At 38.1% G+C, this 25,915-nt stretch overlaps 1 protein-coding gene across 3 annotated transcripts in view; it reads left to right on the forward strand.

Moving 5' to 3' along the window:
* Positions 1-25,915, forward strand: part of MAP2K5 (mitogen-activated protein kinase kinase 5) — a 140,265-nt gene that overhangs the window by 10,855 nt on the left and 103,495 nt on the right. For all 3 annotated transcript variants that reach the window (XM_074917412.1, XM_074917415.1, XM_074917416.1), the window contains exons 3-8: positions 2,536-2,603; positions 7,378-7,447; positions 11,080-11,120; positions 11,828-11,895; positions 14,611-14,659; positions 19,665-19,729. In XM_074917412.1, the coding sequence (XP_074773513.1) occupies positions 2,536-2,603; positions 7,378-7,447; positions 11,080-11,120; positions 11,828-11,895; positions 14,611-14,659; positions 19,665-19,729 (361 nt within the window). The remainder of the gene's footprint in view (positions 1-2,535; positions 2,604-7,377; positions 7,448-11,079; positions 11,121-11,827; positions 11,896-14,610; positions 14,660-19,664; positions 19,730-25,915) is intronic.

Genomic DNA, 25,915 nt, shown 5'->3' on the forward strand with positions numbered 1-25,915 from the left:
TTACTCTGATCCCTTCTTGTTGATGCGTGGCATTCGTTTGTTCACTATCCGACATCTGCTTCTTTAGCCTTTCTTACTCGGGTACACAGAGAGACTGGGACTTGGGTTTCAGCCAGGTAGCAGTTTTACAACTCCTCCTCCTTTCTGCCTAAAATGTTTCCAGATGAGGCAGCATTCAGTTTCAACTCACTAACTCTTCTTAATCTTTTCATCATTCGTGACTCGCTGCAGGCTGGTAACCCTTGCAAGTAGTTTTAGCGATCTGGCAGTTCACCAGTTAAATTTCCATGAGACAAGGCTCTTGTAGGACATCATTGTGCTATCTAATTCCTCTTCCAGCTTCTGTGTTTCTAGTGTCCCTTAGCTCTCTTCCAGTACATTTTAAAGTGTAATCCTAAGGTTTTTATGTCACTTTTTTTCCTTATTATTTTTCTCTTGTTGTTTTGCTCTCTCTTCTGCATTATTTTGCTCTTTTCCTTGCAGCCTTAGAATTACCTGCTAGGTTTTCAGAGGGAAGATGAACAAACTCATTTTCTCGGGTAGTTTTAATTTATTGACTCAGATATCCTCCCAGATTCTTGTGTGTAACTAGGAGCGAAAGTGAGCTTTCATCTAGGGACATAATGGCACTTTTGAATGTAGTAGTACATGGGAGCATGTGTATCAGAGCACATCTGTAGAGATGGGGACAGACAGACTGCCCCAGCCTCAGCTTGCATCCTGAGCTGGTCAGGAGCGAACCTGCTCTGGCCCCAAAGCCATATAAATACACTCGCTCATGTCCACATCCTCGCCCTTTGGTATTTAACAAGTGTTTGAAATATGAGGAGTGTGTTGCCTCCCAGTTCTCCAGTGCATGCTAGCTTGGGCAGAGTGCTTTGCTTCTGTAACCATCCAGCATGAGAAGAATTGTTCTGGTCTGTCCATCCTTGTGTGTGTGGATCTGTCCTAACACATCAGCTTTCAGGAAGAGGTGGGTCTCTCAGGCTATTTAAATATCCCAACTCAAATGGGCCTGTGTGGTTGACATTCCCCACGATAGATGTTTTCTGGCCAAAAAAGGCATGTGAATTTGTCAGCTGTTCTTTGGTATCTGTTGGATGTTTTGCCGTTTTATTTTCAAAGAACTCCCTGTCCAAAGGGAAAAAAACAAATGTAACACTGGGCTGCACACCAACATGCTTTGGTTGTGGGTTTTTTTTTAAATAAATATCTAAGGAAGATATTTAAATGGCAGCAGGCAAAAATTGGAGACAGATCATTAACCCCTCCCTTCTCCCCCAAAGCTAGAGCAATAAAAAGAAATTAACATTTTGTAACTGATTTGGAGGGGAGGGGTCTGTTCCGTTCATCTGGCGCCTGGTGCAGCTCTCCCACTGGTGCAAGTGTATGAGCTTTTCACGAGGACGGGGCCAGGAGAGGATGGGGTGGATGCCGCTCCCGTCGCAGCGAAGGAGCCGCATGGGGTGTCTTGGCGACTGTGGCTGGTGACACTGGAGCGTGTTTGTTGCACCAGCTGGTGCTGATGGCAGGGATTGAGCCCCCTGGTAAATCTGCACCTGCTGAATCCCACCATATGTCTTTGGAAAGTCTATTCCTCCTTCAGTTCTTCATATTGATAGTTCTTTCTGAATGCCTTGCTTTTCTGGAGCCTTTCCGAATCTTCCTGCTTTTCCTCTGGTTCTGTTTCCACAGCAGTCACTTTTGTTGTACCAAAGTGCCTTGTCTGTGCGTTTGTGGCTGTGCCCGAGCCGTCATCACAAAACTGTGATTATTGCGTAGTAATGCTGCTCAAACCTCCTGCCTCCTTCTCACCCGCAGTTGCACTGTGTACAAAGACACAGACTGGCTTTGCTTGTTCACAAACTTCTGCCTTTGACTAAATCTCTCCATATAAACATTGCAGATTTGTGTCCACTTGTAAGTGAATGTTTTTAAGTCAGCATTGCTGTATGAGGAAGAAGCAGAGATGCCCGTGCATTTGTAATGGGGATGGGGACAGAGGGGTGTGAGGAAATTGACATAGGGCAGGTGAGATGAGGTGGGCTTGACAGTAAGACCAGAAGGATTTAGTGGGAGGAAAAAATTATTTTTTTTTTTGTTATTAAATTTTTAGTCATTTTGGTGAAAGAAACTGCCAAAACTTAATTCCGTCTGGGAGGATCGAAGCACACTAAGAAACTTTACTTACTGTTTGCTGTGTCGAAAGAATACCTTCATGGTTTTCAGTGGGGGATGTTATAGCATGTGTAAGGCTCTCAGCTTCTGGAGAGGTTCTGGCGGTAAAAGAATTGTTGAGAGCAAAGTTTTGAGCACTTTGTTTGTGCCCCCTTTTTAGATGTAATTGTAGTCGTAGTTAGTTAATGCTTGGAGTCATTCTACATTATTATTTCAGAGTACCAGGTTACCTGTGTAGGTGGCTCATACATTTTTCATATTTTTACTTGCTTGTAAAAGTCCAGGTAAAACCATAGGTATCAAAATTGTAAATATCCTTCTTCCGTTGTTCACTGATGTAATACATTTCTTTGTTAGATGAAGATGAGGATGGTGATCGGATTACTGTTAGAAGTGATGAAGAAATGAAAGCCATGCTATCCTATGTAGGTATAGTATAACAAATGCTGATATTTTCCATGTTTTTTCTGTTTTCGTTTGTGTCTTTTTGCTTCTGTCCATCTAAGCTGCAGTGCTCACAGTACAGTGTTCCTGTATTAAGTTCACAGTACAGTATTCCTGTATTGAGTGTAGGTGTTTAAAAACTATATCATAAGAGATATATGGACATTCTTGACTTTTTTTTAAAAAAGAAACTTATACACTTACTGATCATATCATAAACATTAAGAATAATGCATCTTAATGACTTTTGCATTAGATATAGTGCAGGCTAAATGGACTATCAATTTCTTGTATTTTTTATGCAGTACTTAAAGTAACGGCTCATTAAAAATGAACCCCTGGGCTCTAAAAATTTTTCAAAATCTACTTTCATCTGGAGACTTTCACCCCTCCTAACAGAAGAGTTTCATTGTAGCTGCAGGCTCAATATTCGTAGAGGATTTAAAGACGTATTTTCTGGTTTTTAATATGAGATATATGTGTGTCTCTGTGTGTCTTTATATACTTAGATGTGTGTAAAATCTCTATCTAGATACCTATAAATCTGTCTACAGAAAGTACACAGTTACTTATTGAAACAAAATAATTTGAATATAGCTTCAGTGTATCTTTCGTGTTGCAGATGTAAGTGAAAAAATAATTTAACATTTCCTTTCAAATTAAATTGATAAGCAAGAAGATAACAAATGGGTATTTTCTCTCTGAGCCAGATGGAACGCTAGTTTCTTACAGAGTGCACTTCTCTCTGTCCAAATGCCTTAACTTGGAACATATCAGAAACAGGCCCTATTTAGTATCGTTTATCAGTGGTTTTGGTGGGACTGAATGACTTGGTTCAGTTTAGTCCTGCTCATCCGTTCCCTGTTGCGGAGGAAGTGGAGCCGAGATGTGCTTGGATCACCTACATCTTTCCCAAGTCTCTGCTTCATGGGTTGCTCTGGGGCACATGTTCTCTAGCATTTGGAAAAACGCTGCTAGTGGTGTGAGCTTAGCACATCAAACGATCGATGTTTCCTATGAAGGGGGCTCATGTTTTCAAGGCTCTGGGAAGGCTGATTCTGATCCTTTTGATATCTGCAGGTTTGTACAATTTCCTGCCTTGCGAAGGCTGGGGTGGACGTTCGTTGACTGCAAGTCTCTGTTAGCAGACCCTGGTTCAAAGAGACTTTAGTCATTGCCTGTGACTTAATCCTGGGGTGAAAGAAGTGCAGGTTCCACATGCTGGTGATTGATCTCTCAGAAACTCAAGGGATTTATTAAATAAACCCCTCTAGTGCAGTTTTCTTTCCAGAGGAGGCGAAACCATTGTACTACAAGTTTGATATTAAAGAGCGTAAGACGGTTGTGTGAAAGAAAGGAAGAAAAATCTTGCTGCAATCATAGGGGGTTTGTGCTTTTTGGAGGGTTTTTTTAATGTTTTGTTTTGTACAGCTAGATCACTGGTGATGCTCCCCCACTGAAACTCCTTGTGTATCTGAATTTTCTTTATAAAATGTCTGCCATTTTTGCTGTTAAACTGGAAAACTTGAATTTTCCTGGCACAGTTTTAGGATTAATTCATGCCTTTTGTAGGGTCACCTTTAGCTATGCTTCCAAGCTGACTGTTAAAGTTTCAGTACATTAGAGTTATGATTGCTCAACTCTCTGCTTTCCCTTAAAAATTATGGGATGTCTGTAAATGACTTCTTTCCACTTCAGCAGCTTTTCTTTTCTGAAAATTTCCCCTTCAGTTTTAAACTAGTTTTCTATTTGAGCGTTGCACTGATGTTTTAACTTTCTAACATCCTATAGGCATCATTTGGGGATATGTTTGTAAGAAAACAAATCTTAACAAGAAAATGAATGAATCTAGTGTTATCTTTAAGAATATACTGAGGAAGAAAAATAATTTTTGAGTCTTTTGAGGCCTGCAACAAATATTTGGAGGATTGAACAGCTGCTAAAATGTTTCTAGGAATTTTGACATGGTTCAGTTTGCCTCCAGTTCTGCTAGTAGTCTCCAAAATGAAAGTGAAGGATTTTCTTTCAGTTTAAGAACTGAAATTAATTCATTGCCTTAGAGTACAGATCTGTGCAGGTATGACACTATAATTGGGGAACACGTTTTGAATCATGCACAAACTCTTATCTTCAGGTTCTTTGGTTTCTGAACTTGACAGTAAGTTATTTCAGGCAGTTCTAGAATTATTTTAGAGTGTGCAGAAGTACTTTGTATGATGCCTATGCAAGTATTGTGGAATGGTAAACAAAATTATTTTTCTGTTGTGCATTGCAGTTAATTAAAGACAGACACTGAGTAGCAGTGGAGTTGCACTTTGACTGTTGTCTTGTATCAGTATAAAAAGGCAGTAATTTTTTTGACAGCCACTGATTGGAAAGTTGCTTGCAGCTTTCTGAAAGCAAGGGGTACATGCTCTGGATCAATAACTGGCAAATTTTCCATTAAAAAGAATACCTGAACAATGTTCCAAATAGCCACTGGCATCTTAATTTTCCATGGAAACCTCAAATGCTCATGTGTGGAGGACAAGTCATTTTCAGACAATTTTTCCAGACTACTTGTTAACAGTTATTGCTGTCCCAAAAGGTTGACAGCTTACATGATTGATATTTCATTTACTTGTCATCACTGTTTGAGTAATGGAGAGGGCCATGGTTTTTTCTCTTTCTCACCCTCTTTTTTTTTAGTAGGAAACAGTCTCATGTATGTTTATTTTAGTTTATTGTTCTAGAGAGTATGTCATATATGTTTATACTGTATATATATACGTCTTCACGTCATAGAATGCCACTAGTAAAATGGTAGTAAAAAAGTTTGGTTTTCTTAAGCAATTTTGGCCCCCAGTGGAGCGGGAGAGTCTTTCACAGCTCCATAACTATTAGGTATTGGTGACACATTTTTATGAAGGGATGCGGGGAGGTGAGGGAAGATTTGGCATGCTTTTCATGACCCTCCTGATACGAAATTAGTCTGTGGGGTAGTCCTAACTCCTAAAAAAACTTGATCATTTCAAAAGAGTTATTCATTTTTGTAATGAATAGCTTTGCTCTGTATAAGTTCAGCAAAAGCATGTATCACGTGGTTATTTAAGATGTGGATTTATACGCTTGTACACTAATATGAATGAGATGCCCCCCTCAAAAATCTGGTGGTGAGATTTTAGTGAGGAAAATGCTTTTAGCAGCAGGCATCGTACTAGATGTAAACACACAGGAGATGGGGCTGGATAGATCCTTAAACCCTCAGCAATTTTTTTCATAACAATTTTTTCACAAAAAGGAAACTTCTTCCTGTTTCTTGACATGAATATGAAAAACAAATGCACTGAAAATCTTAAAAAATGACTTTAATCTCTGTCTAACATTTGCTTACTATAGTTCACATGTTTAATCCCATTGTAAGAGGAAAGAAAAATGGTTTGTAACATTAGATAATAAACTTCTGTCTTTTTAAAGTTGTGTAAGGAAAAATGCTTTCATTATGGGAAACCATTGGTATGAGTGAAATACATGTGTTTGATTCCATAGAGACTTAGATTTTTTTTTTTCCTCATTGACATCCATTCTTGCCAGTTTGAGTAATAGTATCACAAAACACTGGTAACAGTGACATGCTGAAGTCTTAGACCACACTCGGCTGGTGAGAATTAGCATGAAAGTCAGTGGAGCTACACTGATTTATGCCATGAAGATCTGGCCCACTGCCAGCGTGTTTGCTTCAAAGATGTTTGGCGATTGCAGAAGAAACGTGCTTTGTGATGTGCTTTCAATATTTAACACATGGTGATGAGAGTAGTGAGGGTTATAGACAGTAAACTCATAGCAAGGTCTGTGTCCTGCCCCGGGATTGTCTGGTTGTAATGTTAAATGTTGTGGCTGGTGAGTGTTCACCCTTCCTCAGGAGTGAGGGTCAGTTTAAAAAGGCTAATAAAGATTTCAGTTTATTTCTGCATTTAGTGCCGTTGTTCATCCTCATCCTCGTTCCACTTCTCAGGATTCTCATACCACATGACACATTTTCTGTCTTGGGTCTTGATGTTCTCAGATACTTTTACATCCCTTTTTGTCCATTCTTCGCATTTTTTTTATCGATAAACTTCCCCCCAGATCACTCCTAGCAGTTCCTGTGGTGTCCAGGGTCTCACTCTGTCTGCAGTGGCTTTCTAGTGCTGCTGTCTTGCCTACACTACTGGGCGTTGAATTTGTCTGCTGAGGGAATGCCCAGCATCTCCACTTTGGTGGGATGTGGCCCCAGCTGCCCTGACTGCGCTTCATCACTGCAAATTCTTGAATAGTTTCCAGATTCTTTTTCTCCCTTGGAGTTTTCCTAATTGCACAGTTTCTGACTATATTTACAACATTTCTTTGTTTCCACATTTGACTGGTTTTCCTGGCTTCTCCAGGTGTGGCAACTGCTGTGTTTGCTGTAAATGTTTCATTTGCTCACTCTTCTGAAGCATTTCCAGGTTTCAGGTGGGCCTGAAACTTGCTTAGCTGAGCCAATAACAGATCCCTGTGCTGGACTCAGTACTGTGCTGGGTATTGCAGTGCCTTGGTTATGTCCCTCCCGTGCCACTTTATTGTGTGAACATTGCAAATGGTAAGAAAGCATTCTAAAGGCTGGTATGTACTATGGCAATTATAAAAAAAACCCCAACAAACCACAAACAAAAAACGTTGAATTAAACAATCCGTAAGTACTCTTACTACTATTCATACGTTACTGAGTAATCTCTTTCTTTAATCTCTTTGCAGTATTACTCCACTGTAATGGAACAGCAAGTAAATGGACAGTTAATAGAGCCTCTACAGATATATCCAAGAGGTAATGCTTAACAAATTCTAATCAACAATGATGATATCAGTAAACTGTTTCATCAACAGTTATGTTTTTGAGAGGTTTAAATGCACATAACATGATGTTTACCTCTTAATTTGGATGGAAGAATTCATTATTGTAGGGAGTGTAGAGAAAACTACATTTATTGCATATAAAATAGCTAATTTACTGGAGTAAATTAGACTAACAAGATTCAGTTTGCATAGTACATATTTAAGTACATTTTAAAAACTCATTGGTGATGATTCTGCATGTATTCAAACCAAAGCAGATGAATAACTTAAGTTTTGGATACTTAGGAAAATTGGGCTTTGTTAAGATCTTCTAATATCATTAATCAATCTAACAGACTTGAGGAATGTGACTGTCATTGTTCATTTTGAAAATGGGAATGTGTCTGTCACAGAAGCTCTATCCGTGACACATTTTATTTGAGATTTGGGTGCTTAGCAGTGGTATCAAAATGATCACAAGTAGTTTAATAGTTCTTCTGAACAGGGAAAGATGTAATCAATTATGGGGGCTGAGGCAATTAAAAAATAGGTCATCTACATCCTGAACAAAAATCCGTAGGCAGCTAGTTAGGTTTTGGGGAATGCACTGCTCTCTCTGAACTCAAATAATGGTTAAAAAAAGACTAATACATTACATAATTCTGCTGATTCATTCAGATGCTCTCAGTATCCCGTCTTTGAATCTCTTATTCTTAATTGATGAAACAGACAAGGTTTAAATTCGCCAAGTAAATCTCCCAGCAATAAATTAATTGAAATAATTAAAAATTAAAGTCTTCTCACTTAACTGATATTATACAAATAATCATACTATGAGTTTCCCAATTAAACATTCTAGACTTCCATTACTTACAACTCTCTGAAGTTTGAATTGGGCAATTAACCAACAGCCTTCTCAAATACATGCTAATAAAGTCTCAAAAGGAGGTTGGATTTCCTGGTAGTTTAGTACACTCCTGTGGAAAAGAGACTTGAATTCAAGGGGAATATGGAGATTTTTTTGATTTTTTTTATTTTTTTAATGGCTTGGGCTGGTAGGGTGTGATTGAGAGGGGGACTCCCATACGTATATATATGTGTGTGTGTATTTGAGCTGCGGACTGAGCAGTCAGCAGTTAAAATGTGTTCTTGTGAGGCAAGTGCAAGGACAGCTATGAAGAGGGCAGTTATCTTCTGCCTCTTCTCAGGCTGAGCTGTGAGGGTCTCAGCCTTTTTCCTGAACCTCTTTCTGTAGAAGGCTACTTAATTACTGACATGCACACTGTCTAAAACCACTGACCACCACAAGAAATAAAATGCTCGGCTTCATGTGGCTTGGAGAAACTGATATTGTGGATGATCCTAATAGGTGGGGAACCTTTCTTGGAAGTACAAGGTAATTGGGTATATTTCCCCTTTAGCAGATTGTTCAAGGGAGCTGTGACAGGAGATGCTCAGGAGCTGGCATACCTGAGTGTTTAAAGGGATGTTTTGAGATTACAAATCAGGCTTAACCTTCTTTTAGATTCTCTTTTGGTGTTGTTCCTCAAGAACCAGCCAAGTAGATTCCCACTCCTGCTGCTGCCTCTTTTTTCTGTTTGCTTGATATCTAAGGATAATCTTCTTTGACTGTACAGATGCAGAATTCAGCTCTATGCTGCTGAGGATACAATCCCTGTGTATTATCTCCATGTTTTCACCATTGGTTCAACTGCACGTGTGTTTCTGGGTATTTCCTTGTAGGTGCCTTGCCGCTTACTCTAAATTACTTCAGAGCTGAGTTGCTGTTTCATCTTTCCAAATCACCTTCTTAAAACATCTATTCTTTCTAGGTTACGGTTTTAAAGCTACCCTGCACTCCCTTTGTACCCAGACTGTCTCTAAGTTCTGCCGCTGCTCTTCTGCAATATCAAACAAAATGCACTTTCCTGCTTTTATTTTCTTCTTGACCTGCCTCTCTACTGAACATCCCAAATTTTACTAGCGCAGGCGCTTTCCTTTCATGCCTTTTTGGCCACCTCTCTCTACGTACTGCACTTTAAAGCCCCGTCAATCACACCTCAGGTTTTCTGCCTGTAATTTAAGGTTCTCCCTTTTTAAAAGCTTTCTTTGCAAGCTTGATCTTCCTTTGAGTCCTTTTCCCTTTCTGCCCTTCTTATTTCTGAGGAAGCTCCCAGTTGCTGTCTCCAGTCTGCTTCCAAAAACTCGACTCTTCCATAAAACCTGCCAGTAGTAACTCTGTGCCATCCTTGGCTGTGCTGTATTCATTTGATAATTTAAAGGCCTTTAAGGAGAAAAAAATGTTATTTTGTCTATTTTTTTAAAAAAAAATGCATTGTTGCTGTGTAGGTAGTAAGAACCAGAGTTCTTTTTTTACTGAAAATAAACCTCTCTGTATGCATATACATCAACATGAGTGTGTGTGCATGCACACACATATATATCCTCTCTATGTTACCTATATCCCATCTGTGGAATGCAAGGCGAGTATACCATTCAAATATGTATCATGAAAAATATTATTCTTTTAATAACTTGTTCAAAATGTTGATTTTAATCTATTGGAAAAAATAGAATATGCTTATATGTATTTTTAAATAGTTTATTGTTTTCTAGTAGGATTTTTTAATGCTCACAGTATCATAATATTTTTCTTCTTTAAGATGCACATGGTAATTTCTAATGTCATTTAAAGGCACATGGCCTGGCCCTAACTGATGTGTTTAATAACTATCATCTGTGTCCTTCTGACTAATAAATAGTTCTGTTTCCTGCTGTCAAAAATTGAAGTGAAATGCATGTGCATCAGAGAAAGAGAAAAATCAAATTCATCCCTCCTCAGACAATCAATCAAAAGTGACAGGCCCTTTAACATACAATTTGTAGGGCACTGTAGTTTTAAAATGGGAACTGTCTGTAACATGTAGCTAGAAGCCTTTGTGGCTTTAACATTTGACAAAAGCACATCCACCGAATGGAAGAACAAGGCAATATATAGTTCGAGAGACTGTAAGAAAATACTTTCTCCTCAAGCAGCATGTCCTTCTGTAAACGTAGACATCATAATAAGATGCCACATTTGTACATCTGTGTCCAAAATGTGGCATTTTGTATTGCATTTATCCAGTATTTGGTTTCTTGAGACTCGCTGCTGTTGCCCCTGACGTCTTTTTTCCACGTTTAAAACAAACTGTCTGCATTTGACAGTATGACTAATTCATGATGTGTGGCAGCTGATTCCTTTAAAATACGTCTGGCAAATATTTCTGTTAAATGCCAAAAAAAATACAGCATGTGAAAATATAGTGACATGAGATTTTAATTTGAATTACAAAGAGAATCTGATAATTTAAGCCAACAGTTCTCTGGATTTTGATGTGTTTTAAGCAGAAATTAGAATTTATATTACATGGTGTCAGAAAGCTCTTAGCATTTATAAATGCTCACTCCTGCAAGTTAAAAAATCCTGGTTCATAATTCCCACTCTGGGTCTTGTGAGGCACTTTTCAATCATTTCTCTCTGCTAATTTTGGTGTCACCCTCATTTCTTTTTAAAAGATTCATTTTGAGCAAATTTGTAAATGGCCCTGATGTGTTCTACAATTTAGTCAATTACTGTTTCAGCCTGCAAGCCTCCTGGGAAACGGAACATACATGGCCTGAAGGTACAAATTTCAATAATTGTTTCAGTAAAGTTAGATGGATTTGTAATGCTGTGTTCCACTTATTGAAATGTCAAATAAAACTGCACTTTCTTGAGCTCTGACAAGCAGATTTTTTTTTTTTATGAGGGTGGGAGAAGAATTCGTCTGCTGGGTGTTGGTTGCGATATCTATATATACAGTTTTATTAAAAATGGAATTGCCTTTTTGTTTTTAACCTCTGTTAATAAGGTTCCTAAATGTTAATATTCAGTTTATCAACTAATGTCTGCTGCTGCTTCAAAGAGTTTAAAAAACACCACCATATTCGTTTGATTTCAGTAATTTATCTAAGTGTGGAAGGCACTGCAATGAAATCTTTCAGGTTGTTTGATTCATACAGGTATGCTTATTGCTTCTGTGCTCATTTTGAAATGCAGACTATGAATATATTAAATGATTGTTTTTAAAATGAGAATAAATGGTGGACACATCCTCTCTTTTTCTGTAGTATTTAACTAAGCATTTAAGATGTAAAGATAGTATATTGTAGTCCATGAATTATATTGCCTGCTAACCTACATACAGGCGAGACCTCAACCATCGGCATGCCTAGCAACAAGCTAATTAACCTTCATAGTGAAATGAGAAATTCATGGCAAATTACAGGTTAATTAGAATAGTGTCCTCTGAACACAAACGACTGATAAAGATCCTTTCCCTGCCTGCAGGTAAATACGCGAGCAGGGTCTGCTAATAATAGCAGTTCGGCAGTCTCGGATTCCCTTCCAAGCAATAGGTAAGAGTCAAGAACGGGAGTGTATGTTTTGTTTTCTTTTCTTTTCTTAAACCAAAATGGAACCTTGTGTGTGTTAGTTACCAACAAGAAGCTTGATGTTGAATAACTTTTTCAGTATGACTACTGGGCACGCAGGAGTGAAGTAGGGCAGGCAAAATTACCTTGATTCATGGATCTTGTTAGACTTGTGCTGCTGGTTGTTCAGGAGAAGTATTTTCTGCTAAAAGAAATAGGTCTTTCCTGTGTATTTCAGATGGCTTTGTCTTTTATAAAGCACTGAAATACTGTTTGTGGGTGAGCTAATTTTAGTTGATCTAGTAATCACTATGGCAAGGTCTGTATGTTTAGGTCTTTATTGCTTATCTCATTCCAGGATTCTTTGATTTTAAAATTTGATACCTGATTTGGTAGGTTTATTATTGTGGGGTAAGATTTTTGAAAAATCTGAACAGTTTAGGTGCCCTGTTTCAAACAGTTTCAGCAAAGTTTTGGAGTCCATCTCCCTCATCTTTCTTTTCAGATTCCAGTCTTAATTTGAAAACCCGTATTAAGATTTTAAAATGCATGAGAACTTGTTCTCCTTTTTCCTAGAGATCTGTTTTTAAATAGTGGAGCATAAACTCCCTTTTTATTATATGAACTGTTACAGGAAGTCATTGTGCTCAATACTGATGTTAAAACAAATAAACAGAAAAGCCACCAAAAAACCTTATGTGTTCTTAAAAGGAAATAAGAAAAGTCTGGCTTCATCTTCTTCATGTAAGAGCGTATTTGAAATGTGGGAATATAAATCTCTGGAGGTCCCTTTCAACTGAAATTATTCTATTATTTTAATAAGCGTATAATATTACATTTATCTGTGCATCAGCATGCTGCTCCCTTTTCTCTCCAAGAGCATTTTGAAAAAGAAAAAAATTGTCAGAGGTGGATATGATCGAAGATCCAGTCATGCTGCATTAAACACATTCGGTCGTTGACGTGTCAGTACCGGGTCTGGCAGACACCACTAAGTGCCGCAGTGCTGGGGCTGTCCCGCAAACCCCATCTCTGCATGGTGAGAGTGATGGGACGTGGTTACCCACTGACAAGGAGGATGCCACCACACGTGGTTGCCAGCAGTGCTGGAGTTGTGCTACAGTGGGTAGCCCCATTCGGGTACCGCTAAAACCACTTTTGATTTTCTCCTTAGTGGCTTTGCTAATTGAGGAGATAAAAAAAGAAAGGCAGAGCCTTGTGTCGGTCTCCTCTGGCAAAGTTTGCCCTCATCCCTTAGGGAAGATTCACTGTGTGTTGTGGTGGTGGAGATCCTGTCCAAGACTCTTTAAAGAAAATAAATCTGAATGTCTTTATGAACTGCAGTCCTCCTCCCAATCTATCATACTGCTGAACTAAATAAAGCTGCTTTCTGTTGTTCTTTGGCTTTCAGTACTTCCTGTACTTTGAGCTTGTTCTTAAAGTGCATTGAAAATGAGGCTTCTAGAAGATTCTTGTCACCTTATTTGGTGGTTAATTGCCATTCCTTTTCCGAAACCTTCTGCACTATGAGTTTTGTTTTTGAAGTAATTGAAAGTCTCTCTTTGTTTCATGTTCACAAATTGTTAGTCATGAAAGATGACAAGATCAACTTATGTTTCCTTGGAAAACTTAATTTTTCTTTAAAGTAGTCGTGGGAACAAGAGGCCTATTAAAGAACAAAGCCACCAAATATGAAATCTGTGTTTTCACTGTTCTTGTTAATAATGATCTGTGATCAAGACACGTGCACATGCCTTTCAAGAATATATTATTTTGTACTTTTTTTTTAACCAGCAATAAGAGCAGAATGTCTCTTTGAGATTAAGTTTTGCAGACATATTGCTACCCAGGCAGTTTGTTGTGTTGAACGTACAAGGAACAAAGTTATTCAGGAAAGGAGGTAAAGCAGTATTTTGCAAGTGGGTAGAAGTAATTTGAAGCCATTAATAGTTTTATCAACAAAACACACCAAGCTGATAGTTGTGGTTTGTTAAAGTTCTCTTACTAGAAGAAGATAGTATGGGTCATTTTGTGTAATGTAAGACTACTGACATGGAAGTAGTTTCTCCTGAAAAAGCACAAGGATTGCATCAGCAGGTTGAACTGGAGGGGATGCATGTGGCAATGGGGACTCACCCCCCTCCATTTAGGCATGTCCCCGAGTTGCCTCAGTCGGGAGTTTACTTGCCTGCTCCTCATGCTGCACTCTAAGGGCAGTTGAGGTAGTGAGGCATTGTCGATGGCACATCCTTCTGCTGCAGATTTGTAGAAATTATTGAGGGATAATGCCTTAAGGAGTTTTAAAATAAGATAAGGCACCTGAAAACTAGATGCAAACCTTATTTTCTTGTTGTTTTCTGAAACACCTGGTGTGTGAGGGTATTTTTTTTTCTTTCTTCTTTGAACTGACAAACAATAGGTTGTATCTCAAAGGGTGGTATAGTCAGGTATCTGAAAAAGCTAGTTTGCAAAGGTGAAAAATATATTGATTTTCTTAAATGTTCATTGCTTGCCCATTTCTGCTGTCTGCAGTTTGAGGAGCAGCTGTACTGAACATCAGTCAGCATTGCTAAAGTTAAATCTATTAGAATATGTAACCATGAACTTCACCTGATAGCTTGTTGTTTCTTGTGGTTTCACTTCATTTTATAGAGTGAAATGGCACTGTCATTAAAAATAATTGCCTCTTATTTTTTTCAGCTTAAAAAAGTCTTCTGCAGAGCTGAAGAAAATACTTGCAAATGGCCAGGTAGGTGCACTGAATTGAGTCTTGGCTACATGCCTGTCTCGTTACTACCTAATACTGCAGTGATTGGCATACCACAAATAGGTGGAGAGATGCTTACTGCTCATTTAGTTGTAATGTGTTCTTTTAATACAGAACTGGAGGGACCATGAAAACCTTCATGATATGAATGAGTTATGTGTCCTGATTTACTTTGATTGGCATAGCAATTTGCTTCCCATTTCTCAAAATGTGCTAATCAGATTTAGCTCCAAATAGATTGAAGTACCTCACACATGTTGCGCTGCTGCCACCATTTCAGGGAAGAAAGTTAATCAATTTTGAATAACTAAGTCAACTGCTCAGTTAGAATGTCCTTTGTAGTTTTTAGGGCAGTAGATACTTAAATACTTAGCAGGTTCTTTCAAGGAACTGCTCTGTACTATTTGGAATCGGCTTCTTAAAAAAACCCCAAACCCCCTGGAGTTGTAGAAAGCTGTCTTGTTACTTTCTCTTCCTGCTCCAGGCATTCAGATTCTGGCATCCAGAAGTGAAAGGTTTAATGTAACAATTGATGGACAAGTAGATGTCCTAGACAAACAGAGCAATCATTTTGAGCTGAATGTATGGGCAGGCTTGCAGTAGCGTAATGACATTAAATATACACCATTAAATTAAACTACCTTAAAGAATCCCAGATTCTTCAGCAGTGACATAAATATGTTTTAATGTTTGTCATAGTGAAAGCCCTTTGATAGCCTTGGAGGCAGGCACCTGTCCGTTGCGATCAAGCTTGCCTATTAGGCTCTATTGACTGAGACATCTGTGTCACTGCGAATAAAAGACTCTTATTGATTTTCTTAACTGCTGTTCACTTCCCCTCCATGTTTCGAAGGCTGAAATCTTAATTATCTCAGATGCGTATTCAGTGCCTTCACACAATGACCTCTCCAAGCCTCATTGGCATTTCATGAATCAAGTAGTTGTAGTTGAGCGTGTCAAGAAGATAAAGGCTGGTCTTCATGCTTGTCCTTCAGTATCACCTGTAACATTGTGGTCTAATAGATGAGAGTGCCCCTCTAAAATGTGACTCGAGCAGCCCGGTGTTGCAGCCTTGCCTGTTTGGCACCAAATCCTTTGAATACAGCTTGGAAATGTATTATTAAGCTTGTCAGTATTCCTTATATGCAGACTTAGTTTAATATTCACAGATTCCTGCCAGGTAGATTTGTTAATGTTTCAAAGTTAAAGCTAAACAGTGTATTTTTCTGGATAACTTAAAATTGTGTAAGTACCAGCAGCATGCTTCTGAACTTTTAAAATTAAGTTAGTAATTACTCCAATATTACTAATATTTTTTTTAAAGTAGAATTGCTTAACATGAGTAAAAGCCACCTTTTTGTGATTGAGTCCATAAGCTATAGCTGGCATTTTATTTGTTATAAGTAATAAAAGTTAGTATTTTGTGTGCCCTGCAATAGATTGTTGCAGATTTCTTTCCAGCGTAGTAGAATTTTAGAAAGATATAAAGTAATCAAAATATGTTACTTAAACCCATTAAAAAAAAAGAAAAAAGAAAAAGAAATTGTAATACTATTTTATTCACCTTGCACTGGTAGGTGTTTCACTGTTTTCTGTCAAGAGAATATGCTTTTTGCTATGTGAATTGTGTTCTGCAAAACTGGTCACAAATCCATAACTGGAAATAGGTTTCTAGTTGTAACTTTAACTTTTCCCCCTTTTGGAGGAGTAAGTCGCACTTATCATTACTTAAATATGGGTCGGGTTTTTTTGGGTTTTTTGGGGTTTTTTTTTGGCAGTTTATGCTTTCAGGCATTCATAATGATATTCCTCTAGTAGTTTCCATTTTGGTTTAATAAGGAATTCATATTAATCATTAAAAGAAGGGGACATGATTCTTCAAGATAATCAAATATTGACAGGTTAGAAATAGCTTTCTGCCTAGGTTCATTGATATAGGTGATGCGATATAAATATTTATTTCTTTTCTGTCACTCAGAGTAAATGCCACCAATTGATTCAGCATTGATATAGTGTCAACAGTTCATAAGAAACATTTGACTGGCTTGTGTTTTCCGATTAGTCTCTGCTCTATAAAGTGGGATTTACTAAATCTCTTCAATTGTCTGCTCATAGAGTGTGACTGCTTTCTGAAACCATTATTGCTTCGATTCGTAAAGCAAAGGTATGGCTATAGGACTTTGCCTCTGTCAGGCCTCTACATATAAAATAAGGATTAATTGAGCATTTTGTTTTTAATGATTTACAAGAGATAGGCACTGATTTCTTTCAAAATCAGCAGGTATAAGCAAGGGATGTTTTGTTTGCTGATCCGTAATTGAAGTCTGTTTTGCTTTTTCATTAATTCTGTTAATATTGGCATCCAATCAAACTTGGGTTTGCAGGTTTAATATTCCAGTCCATCCTGTCGAGTTCATTGTTATTATGTTATCGTTTTATGATTGAGAATCCAGTTTTGCCAGTAAAATAAATAAATCACCACATGTTTTTGGCATCTTTATTTGAGCCAGTAAATCACACTTTATCTCTCTATCGGTTGCTGGCAGATCCTTGCTCCACCCCAGTCTTCCTATTTCACCCCGGGTTTCTGGTTGCTCCTTTGTGCACGGAGACAAGAAACGGTGCTGGGCTGGCATCAGAGGATGGAGCTGCTCCTATCACTGGCTTTTAGGGAATGGTGTGAAGAAAATACTCTCCTTTTACCAGTTAGCAAAAAGCAGGAGAAAAGAGAACACACTTTATGTCTCTAGTTCTGCTCAATTTGTTGCTTAAAACTTGTGTAACTGCAAAAAAATTCTTCTCTCTTTCCCCCAAGAAGCAAAGGTACAAGTATGTTCATAGCTTAGTGGATTAATTTGGTATCTCTTAAGAGTTTTGTTTATATGAACATCACTGTGAATGTAGGAAAGAGGTGTTTGTTGTTACCTCAAAGACTGGAGAATTAAAGTCATCTCGAACTCCTTACAGTACGTGCTTTAAATTAATGAGTGCTGCAGTCTGAGAGAAATTATGTTTTGAGCATGGGATCCAGTAGAGACTACATATTTTAAAACCCATTCATGCATTATTGTTCCTTATGAGGTGTCTTTTTTCCCCCTCTTTATTTGCATTTTCTGATTGATGCAAAAGCAAAGGAGCTTTTAGTAACCAAATAAATTTTCATTTTCCTCATAAACCTTGATACCTGAATGGGCCATTTCATACCTTAAGATCTCTTAAGATACCTGGCCCAGGTTTAACTACAAATAGGTAATAATAGATAATAATGTAGAGTCAAATAGGTAATAATGTAGAGTCAAATTCTGCTTTGAGGTATTCCAAACTTTCTCAGAACTTGGAGATTTTTGACCTCACTGGAAGAAATGCGTAGAGGAAAAGTATTTCCTCTGAGAAACAAGCATCCTTTTTATAAAGGCAGTGAAAGGAAAGAACACAAATTTTGGAGCTCATCATTTCTATCCGTAAAATAGATTATTTTAAATCAATTAAATATTCCATTTTCTGTTCATAAGACATGCTGAGTATTGACTCTTCAGGGCATTTCAGCTTGTTACCATCACTTACTTGTTCCAGTTGAAGCCAGGGGCAAAGTTCCTCTTATCTTCACTGACATCATATGAAAGTGGATGCTTAAACATGGCTTAGTAACTGAAGGGCACATGTCCCCACTGGATTTTAAAAACCATTTCACAAGTTGGATAAATGCAGATAGTTAGCTTATGGCGAGTTCTGTGTGGCTCTCACCATGGTGCTAGTGGTACTTGAAATAGCTAATTTGAAGCTATCTCAGATGTGCTTATGTGATTTCTAATCACATCAGTGATAGCAGACCAGACATGCCATTAAGGATTTTTTGATGCCTTTCAACACACAAAAATATCAGAGTCTTTAAGCAGTCATTCCAACTCATGTAAAATGTTTAACTTGGTATCTCATCAAATATAAATAGCTAACAGAAAAAAGTTAATGTTTTGGTAAACATTCCCAGGAAAATATCTTTTAAAAATGGGATTTGCCCAGACATTCATTACTTAGAATGATCAGGCAATGGAGGAGATCTTTTTGGAATAGCAAATGCATGCAGCCCAGTATTTACTCTCATTAAAATATTTTATTTTAAGTATGCATGTGCATTCCAAAAATGTCTGTAATGACTTTTTTTTTTTTAATAAGTGATTTAGCTGGAAGATCAGAATAATTGTATCTGTACACGAGAAGGTTGAACTTTAGTTTTACATTTGAACTGCTCATCCATCAAGGGGATGTATAATAAGCTTTTATAGAATCCATATCAGAAAGATCCCAAATTCCAGCATTTGCAATGTATAGTGTTTGTACCAGGCTTCTGCTCAAATATCAGAAGATAACGTCATATCTGGAGAGCTGTCCCAGTAAGTAGAAAGATTGAGGCAAGAAATTAGCTGTGTATTTAATGGAAAATTATTTTTATTGGATAGCAATTCAAGACCATTTTTTCTGAATATTTGCTTTAGTTAAAAGTTATATAAATTAAGCACTGCAAAGGAATCCTACTGACAGAACTGTCACTCAATTAGTATCAATTATGCTGATTCCAGAATAAATCGTAAAATTTTCTAGCCGTACTTACGATGACAGTTTTCTGTTGGATTGTTTCCATTCACCTCCAACTTTGGCTTTGGTTATGTGCTGTTCTGGAGACCCTTTTCCTATCAGTATCTGTGACCTGACCCTCTTGAGCTATATTATATCATTCCATTTTGACACCTTTTATCAAACTTTAATGAAATGACCCAGGCAAACAAATTGTCATTAAACTTTCCATCACTTTGTCCCTTGGTATCGTCTTTTATAAATTGGACAGCAAATGTTGTATTGATCTTCTCGTTCTTGCAGCTGAACTTGAAATGACCCAGACTGCTTGTTGTTTATGGCCTAGAGTTGCTTTTCCTTGACATTTCCATCCACAGCATGACATCTCTTTTGTTTTTCTTTCTTTCTTGTGGAGATGAATGAACAAGACATACGGTATCGAGACATCCTCGGTCATGGCAATGGAGGCACAGTCTACAAGTGAGTGTTGAATTTCACTTAAAAATTTTGAAAATAAAATTTAACAGGCTTTTTTTTTTTTTTTTTTAAATCCTTCATATTTGTACTGAGATGTAGGTGGGCCATTGCTGCTATGCAAAAAAGATTAAGAATTTCTTCTGTAATATAAACTTTTTAAGAAATCTCTTTACATATTTACAAGGTATCTGTTCTTGGGTGCCGTGAGGGCTGGTGCATTTTTATTATCTTTTTAATACTTAGCGTTGAATCCCTCCTGGGTAACAAGTTAATGGTTCACAAGTGGAACTTGAAATGTCCTGAAGCATAATGAATTGCCTTTGGTATTTGCAATGCCATTATTCTTACTGGCTTACCACGCCCTTTGCTAGCCCAGTGCTGGGAATGACACCAGTGGGATGTGATGACACCATTGCTCTGCCTTTCTCTAGCAATTCAAAATTAGTAAATACCCCTTTCACTGTTGCAGTGACTTCCCTCCCTTACAAGCAGCTTCATGCACAGGCTGATGAATATATTAAATGATAAACTCCCCCAAATTTTGGTAGTGAGGCTTATACCCTGCAGCCAGTATTAATTTTAATATTGTAAAGATTATAATAGCAGAGAGATAGTTTTCTCGACAGGAAAGTCTTTCTCATGCATAGTGCAAAGTTTAAACTACATAATGTAATATCTGGTACTTAATAGTCTGCAGTGGTGTATGAAAAATATTCCACTAGGAATTAAGAAATCCATACTTTGTAAGAAAGCCCTGAGGGAGTAATAAAGGTTTCCTCCAGAGAGCTATTTACCATATACAGTAACCCAGCATCCCATTATGATTTTGTTTATACCTTAGACATTTTAACTTTGATAATAACATTTCTTTTAAAATGTTTTAAAAGCTACGGTGCATTTAGTTTAGCTTCTAATTGGCTGCCAACATTGCAAAATGACTCTCCTTGCAGCAGGTTTAATGAAAGTGGACTTGCAAAACCTTAAAGGAACAAATGCAGTCTTTGAATGGGCTCTTCAGAAATCAGGCTGGCCTTGTAGATGGAATGTAGTTCAGAAATCTCATTGACATTCTCTTGTAGAAGGATATTCCTAGACCAAGAAACTTGCAGAAACAGTGTTGTTTTCCTTACTTTATAATAAGAAAGGTTTGAGAGCTTGCAACTTGAGAACTTGACAGCTCAGTCCTCAGTGACCTCTTGGTGTTTTCTGATTTAGAGAAGGTCGCTTCCCTTCCTCATCTACTGATGGAGGCTCTGGGAGTGGATGGCACTTGAAGCACAAGTTAGGGACAAGGAGTATCCCACGAAGTGAGGGAACCTGCCTGTGTCATTGTTACCCAATTTGGGGTTATTTTCTGTAGAGAAGTAGCTGAAATAAGGAGCTAGCAATGCAAAATTATGAGCTGCCTAAGAATGGCCATACCAGGTTGTACCAAAAGTCCATCTCTTCATACTGTGTCTTGTTGTGGCCAGTGGCCAAAGTCTAAGGAATGCAAACCAAGGCAAGTGAACATGTGCTTTGCTGATCATTTTTCCCTGAGGATCTGCTGAACTTAATGTCTCTCTCAACATGCTTCTGCCCTGCTCACCAGGAACAGTTCTATTCTGCACTTGTTGTGTGTGCACAGTCTGTACAATGATACAATGCTTCTAGGTGCAGAAGACAGTACAAAAATGTCTCATTATTTTATAATGTTGCCACATGCATAGCGTATATTCCACATTTCTTAGAATTCACATGGGCAGTTTGAATAAAATGCAATATAAAGCCAAACTTGCACCTTTTGACTTCTTTTCGTATTTCTGAAGAGTAGTATAGTTATGTGCCTGGTTTTTGTTTAATATTTTTACAAAAATGTTTTTCTCTGATGAATAATACTTTCGTAAGCGTCTGCAGGAGTGATAAAGGAACAGAGATGTGAACACTCAAGGCGCAGAGGGTAATAGCACAGGAGGGAATCCGTAATACTTCTGGGACGACTTCTATGTTGACTTGCTGCTTTGTGTGGGCTGATGCTGTGATCCGCTTCATTAAGTGGTTGAGTGTTGCATTTGCCTGCAGTTTGGGAAAGTAAAAAATTTTACCTGTAAAAACATGAGCCCCCTTCTGTATTAGGGAAATATTTCTACCTTCCTTTTTCCTTTTTATTGTGTCCATAATTTAAATTACCAGTTGCTGTGACTTCCCAGTATTTTCTCCAGTGCAAGTGTCATTGTGCACTGCCCCAGGGAACATGCACCATTTTTGTGTGTGGATGTTTACACATTCCTGAAGTTTGACTTTCTTTGCAATGAAATAATAGTAGGATATAAATATGAGATATGGTTTTCTCCCTAAACTGGCTTCTAAGCGGTGCATTTCTCTCAGATCTTCCCAAATCTGTTTCTTGGTGTGTTGAAGAGTTGTAGCAATTCACTCTTTCATCCCTGAAAAGCTGCTGGTTATAGGGGGTTGGCAGTTACTGTGCAGTGGTGATGTGCTTTGGACGAAGCACAGATAGAGCTTCCTACCCTGGAACGATCACCCCTTCGTAAAGGAGAGCCTCTTCTCTCTCACCAAAGGAGCATCTGTGCTACACAAGCCAGTAAGAAATTGCAAAATGGAATACTTACAGGTAGCTGGATTGCACTAGTCATAGATAGCAGCCCACATATATTTTATTCCAGTAAATCAATGAACATTTGTCAAATAAAATTAATTGCAAACATTTGGCTCTTTTCCTCATCCAGCATTCCATGCTGTCGGTTTGTTTCAGAAGAGGCTATGTGTAGTATTGATCTGAATCTAAAGAACGAGCATGTCTACGTGGTATTTTTTTTTTCTTTCTTTCTAGCTCTTTATACTAAGTCATATCCATTATGGCAATGATATATTATCAGCATTCAGCAAACAAGATAGCGTGTCGCAGGTCGCTGAGCAAAAATTTTCAGCTTCTCTTTCCACGTGAATTAACCACTATTGAAATAGTTTATTGAGATTGAAGTATTGATCACTTTTCATGCTAACCTTGGCTTAAGGGGGAGAGGGGAGGTGGTTTTGCTCTCTTTGGAAGACGCTATGTTTAGTTAGAAAATGTATTTCATTTGTTTGGGTTCTTCACAGCTGCAACTGTTTTATTGCTTGGAGAAGAGGTATCTTAGCTTTATTTTTATGACAGTATAATTATACTTTAGAAATACACTTGATTACTGTGTGTAGCAAAATTGTTCCAGTATATTGGCTTGGCCAATATTGCTATACAAACAACTTTTCAGTCAATTGAGTCTGGTAAAAAATCAATACTTTATAGCAATATTTCTAGTGAGAACTTGCTGAATCTAAATGTTTTTCCTGTTCTAAAAAGAAGGGACTTTACAGTTGTTTGACTTCCTATTTTTCCCCTTCCTTTTGATACACTATTTTCTTATTTAAGGAGTAACAATTATAGAGTTAGATACCACAAAACCAGTTAATTACTCTTGTTTTCTGATTACTTGTATTTTCAAAAATACATGAGAACATATGAGTAATCCCAAACTGTATGTTCAGAAAGTATCTTTGAATATACAATCAGAAAGCAAGAATTCTTCTACTGGTGCATACTGGGCAGCGTGTGCTCTGTCTTGAGTAAAGATTGACAAGGAAGCGATGAAATCTGCCATAACAAGGACTGAAAGCATGCCAGTATCTTTCTGTTCTGTGTGCCAATTGTTGTAGTTAGTTTACATCATTAACTGGGATTTCCGCTTTTTGTGGAGTATCCCAAGTCCTTTTTTAGGAATTTTTGGAAACTCAGCTGTCATTATGTCATGGAGGCTTGACCTGACAAGAGGGACCCAAGACACTGGTAGATGCACAACCTTCCAGCTCTGTGACAGACTTTCTGATTTTTTTACCAACTATTTTATATAGTTGATAGGATGGAGAATGCACAGTTTGGGCTGCTTCACAGCAGAAGAAAGCATCTCTATACCAGTACATCTATGGTGTTTACTTAAATTGCTTTTATGGAAAAAATAATTCACAGGTAGGTCCAAAAGATGTTTCAAGGATGTGCTTCTGTGCCACATCCTTCCGCTCCATCATTGGCTGCAGAGCTCTGAGAGACTATTTCAATAGGGTTGCTCCAGTGAAAGAAGGTTAACATTTTGGTTTGTAATGGGACGTATACACTGCCAGCCAGTCTCTGGAGTAGCTACATTAAATTATTTAGACCTAAAATCCTTAGTTGTGTACATTTTGAACCTAAGTGTTACAAAGTAGAGGCATTTATCTTTGCAGATAATTGCTGTGTGAGGTATCTCTCACGTGGCATTTTTGAAGTATCACTATTTCCTTTATATATAAATAAAAAAAATATTTTTCTCTTATTTCATGTTTTCTAGTTTTTGCTATGTAATTGTAGCTAATGAAAGTGAGATATTCAAGGAACTTTGTTGAGGGGATGAAATAGCCTTCTGTGTGCCTGGGATTTTTTTAAAATGTGTGTTGTGTATGGTTTGTAAATCTTTGGATTCTGGTAGAGGAGTCTTCAGCAGTGGCAGGCTATAACGCTCTGTGTACTGTAATAAACATAAAGTCCCAATGATGCCGTAGTTAATTTGTGAAGTTACCTACTAACTGGGAGAGAGGGAAGAAAAGAGAGAATTGGTTATCATCTCAGCAAAACACTGTTAAACCAGACGGTTTCACTTTACGTTGAGTAATTGGGAGAGAAGTGGCTGTTGATGATGTACCGCCCAGAAGAACTGTATAGCTAGGGAAAATAAGGATAAATGCGGAAGCTTAATTTGTTTGAGCAATTTACTTGAGCAATTTTGCTGTTCGGTTGAGTTGTACATTCCAGCATATGCCAGTTTCTTTATTCTCTATCTCAACCAACCTTGGGGTGCCCCATTAGCACATTAAACATAGCGCGTGGCAAGACAGCTGGGAAGTTGCTATCTCTTTCAAGACAGCCTGCAAACTGTGCTTTGTGAGTGTATTGCAGATCCTCTAACATTAGCAGGGAAAACATTGTCAGTTCTGGAGTGAGGAAGCTGGAGATGTAGATGGGAGTGAGGGAGGTGAAGGTGATTTAGCTCCATTTGCTGGAATGGTGATGGAATAGCTGGACTTTGTCACTGTCTTGAGGAGCTTTGGCTCAGCAAGGTTTGCTTCATCTGACTTGTCCCATGGCTTCTCATGCAGGACACTGCTGTAACTCCCTCAAGAGGGTCTCTACAGTCCCAGTTTGTTCTTTAAAAGCAGTAACTATCACTCACCTCAGAGGTTGCAGGAAGCCAGGCTAAATCTAAGCAGAGCTGTTGCTCTCCTCCATTCATTTGTTTCTGGTTTTTATATATGCAATGCAATAACAGTAATTTGCCCCTCTAGAACACTTCTATTCACAGATTATTTTGGCCCTTTCGCAGAGGAGGCTAGCATTATCCTCTTCACATGGCAGAGGGTAAAGGGAGACAGAGAGGGAAGTGATTTTCCCCAAGGTATCAAAGCAGGAGTGGAGCCCTTCTCCACAGCTGCCAGCCTGAGCGCTGCCCACCAACCCACACGCCTTCACTGGTGGTGTATGTGTATTTTCCCAGGGAGGTTCTCACTACGTTTGATACCCATTGCTTGTCCCAGCCTGGCGCTTGGTGCAGCTCTGAATAAAGGACCTACAGGCAGCTTCAATGTTTTGTTTGGTGCTGAAACAAATCTGTGGCCATGTGAAGTCTGAAAATCGCATCTCCCTGTGTTCTTGTGTTGCAGTTGTGGAGGCATTTTCCTTTATTTCCTTTCCCAGACAACATTAATTTTCTGTTTCTCTTGTTTTGCTTTATTTTTATTCACACTGAAAAGCATTGGAACAATAATAGCTGGACTAAGTTAGAAATACCCCACCAAATTTCTGCATATTAGCATTGCAATTTAAACAAGACTGACCAGTGATTGCTGTTCACTTGTTTCTTTTGACCCTGGCTATCACTTGCCTGCCTCATAAAATCTGTTATGCACAAAAGTGCATAAAATGAAGATAAAGTACCTCCTTCAAGTCTGACAAAAACCATTCCTTTGCAGAATGGTAGCTGCAGTGAAAGTAAATAAATGAATGGACAGCAATCACAGCCTAGTTGATGAAACTGTTCAATTAAAGCACAGGCATTTACATGGTGTAATTTCCCTAAATTGCCAATGAGCCCCTTTAGACACAACCAGTGTTCAAATTGA

This window comes from Athene noctua, chromosome 13 (genome assembly GCF_965140245.1).
Source record: "Athene noctua chromosome 13, bAthNoc1.hap1.1, whole genome shotgun sequence".
NCBI lineage: Eukaryota > Metazoa > Chordata > Aves > Strigiformes > Strigidae > Athene > Athene noctua.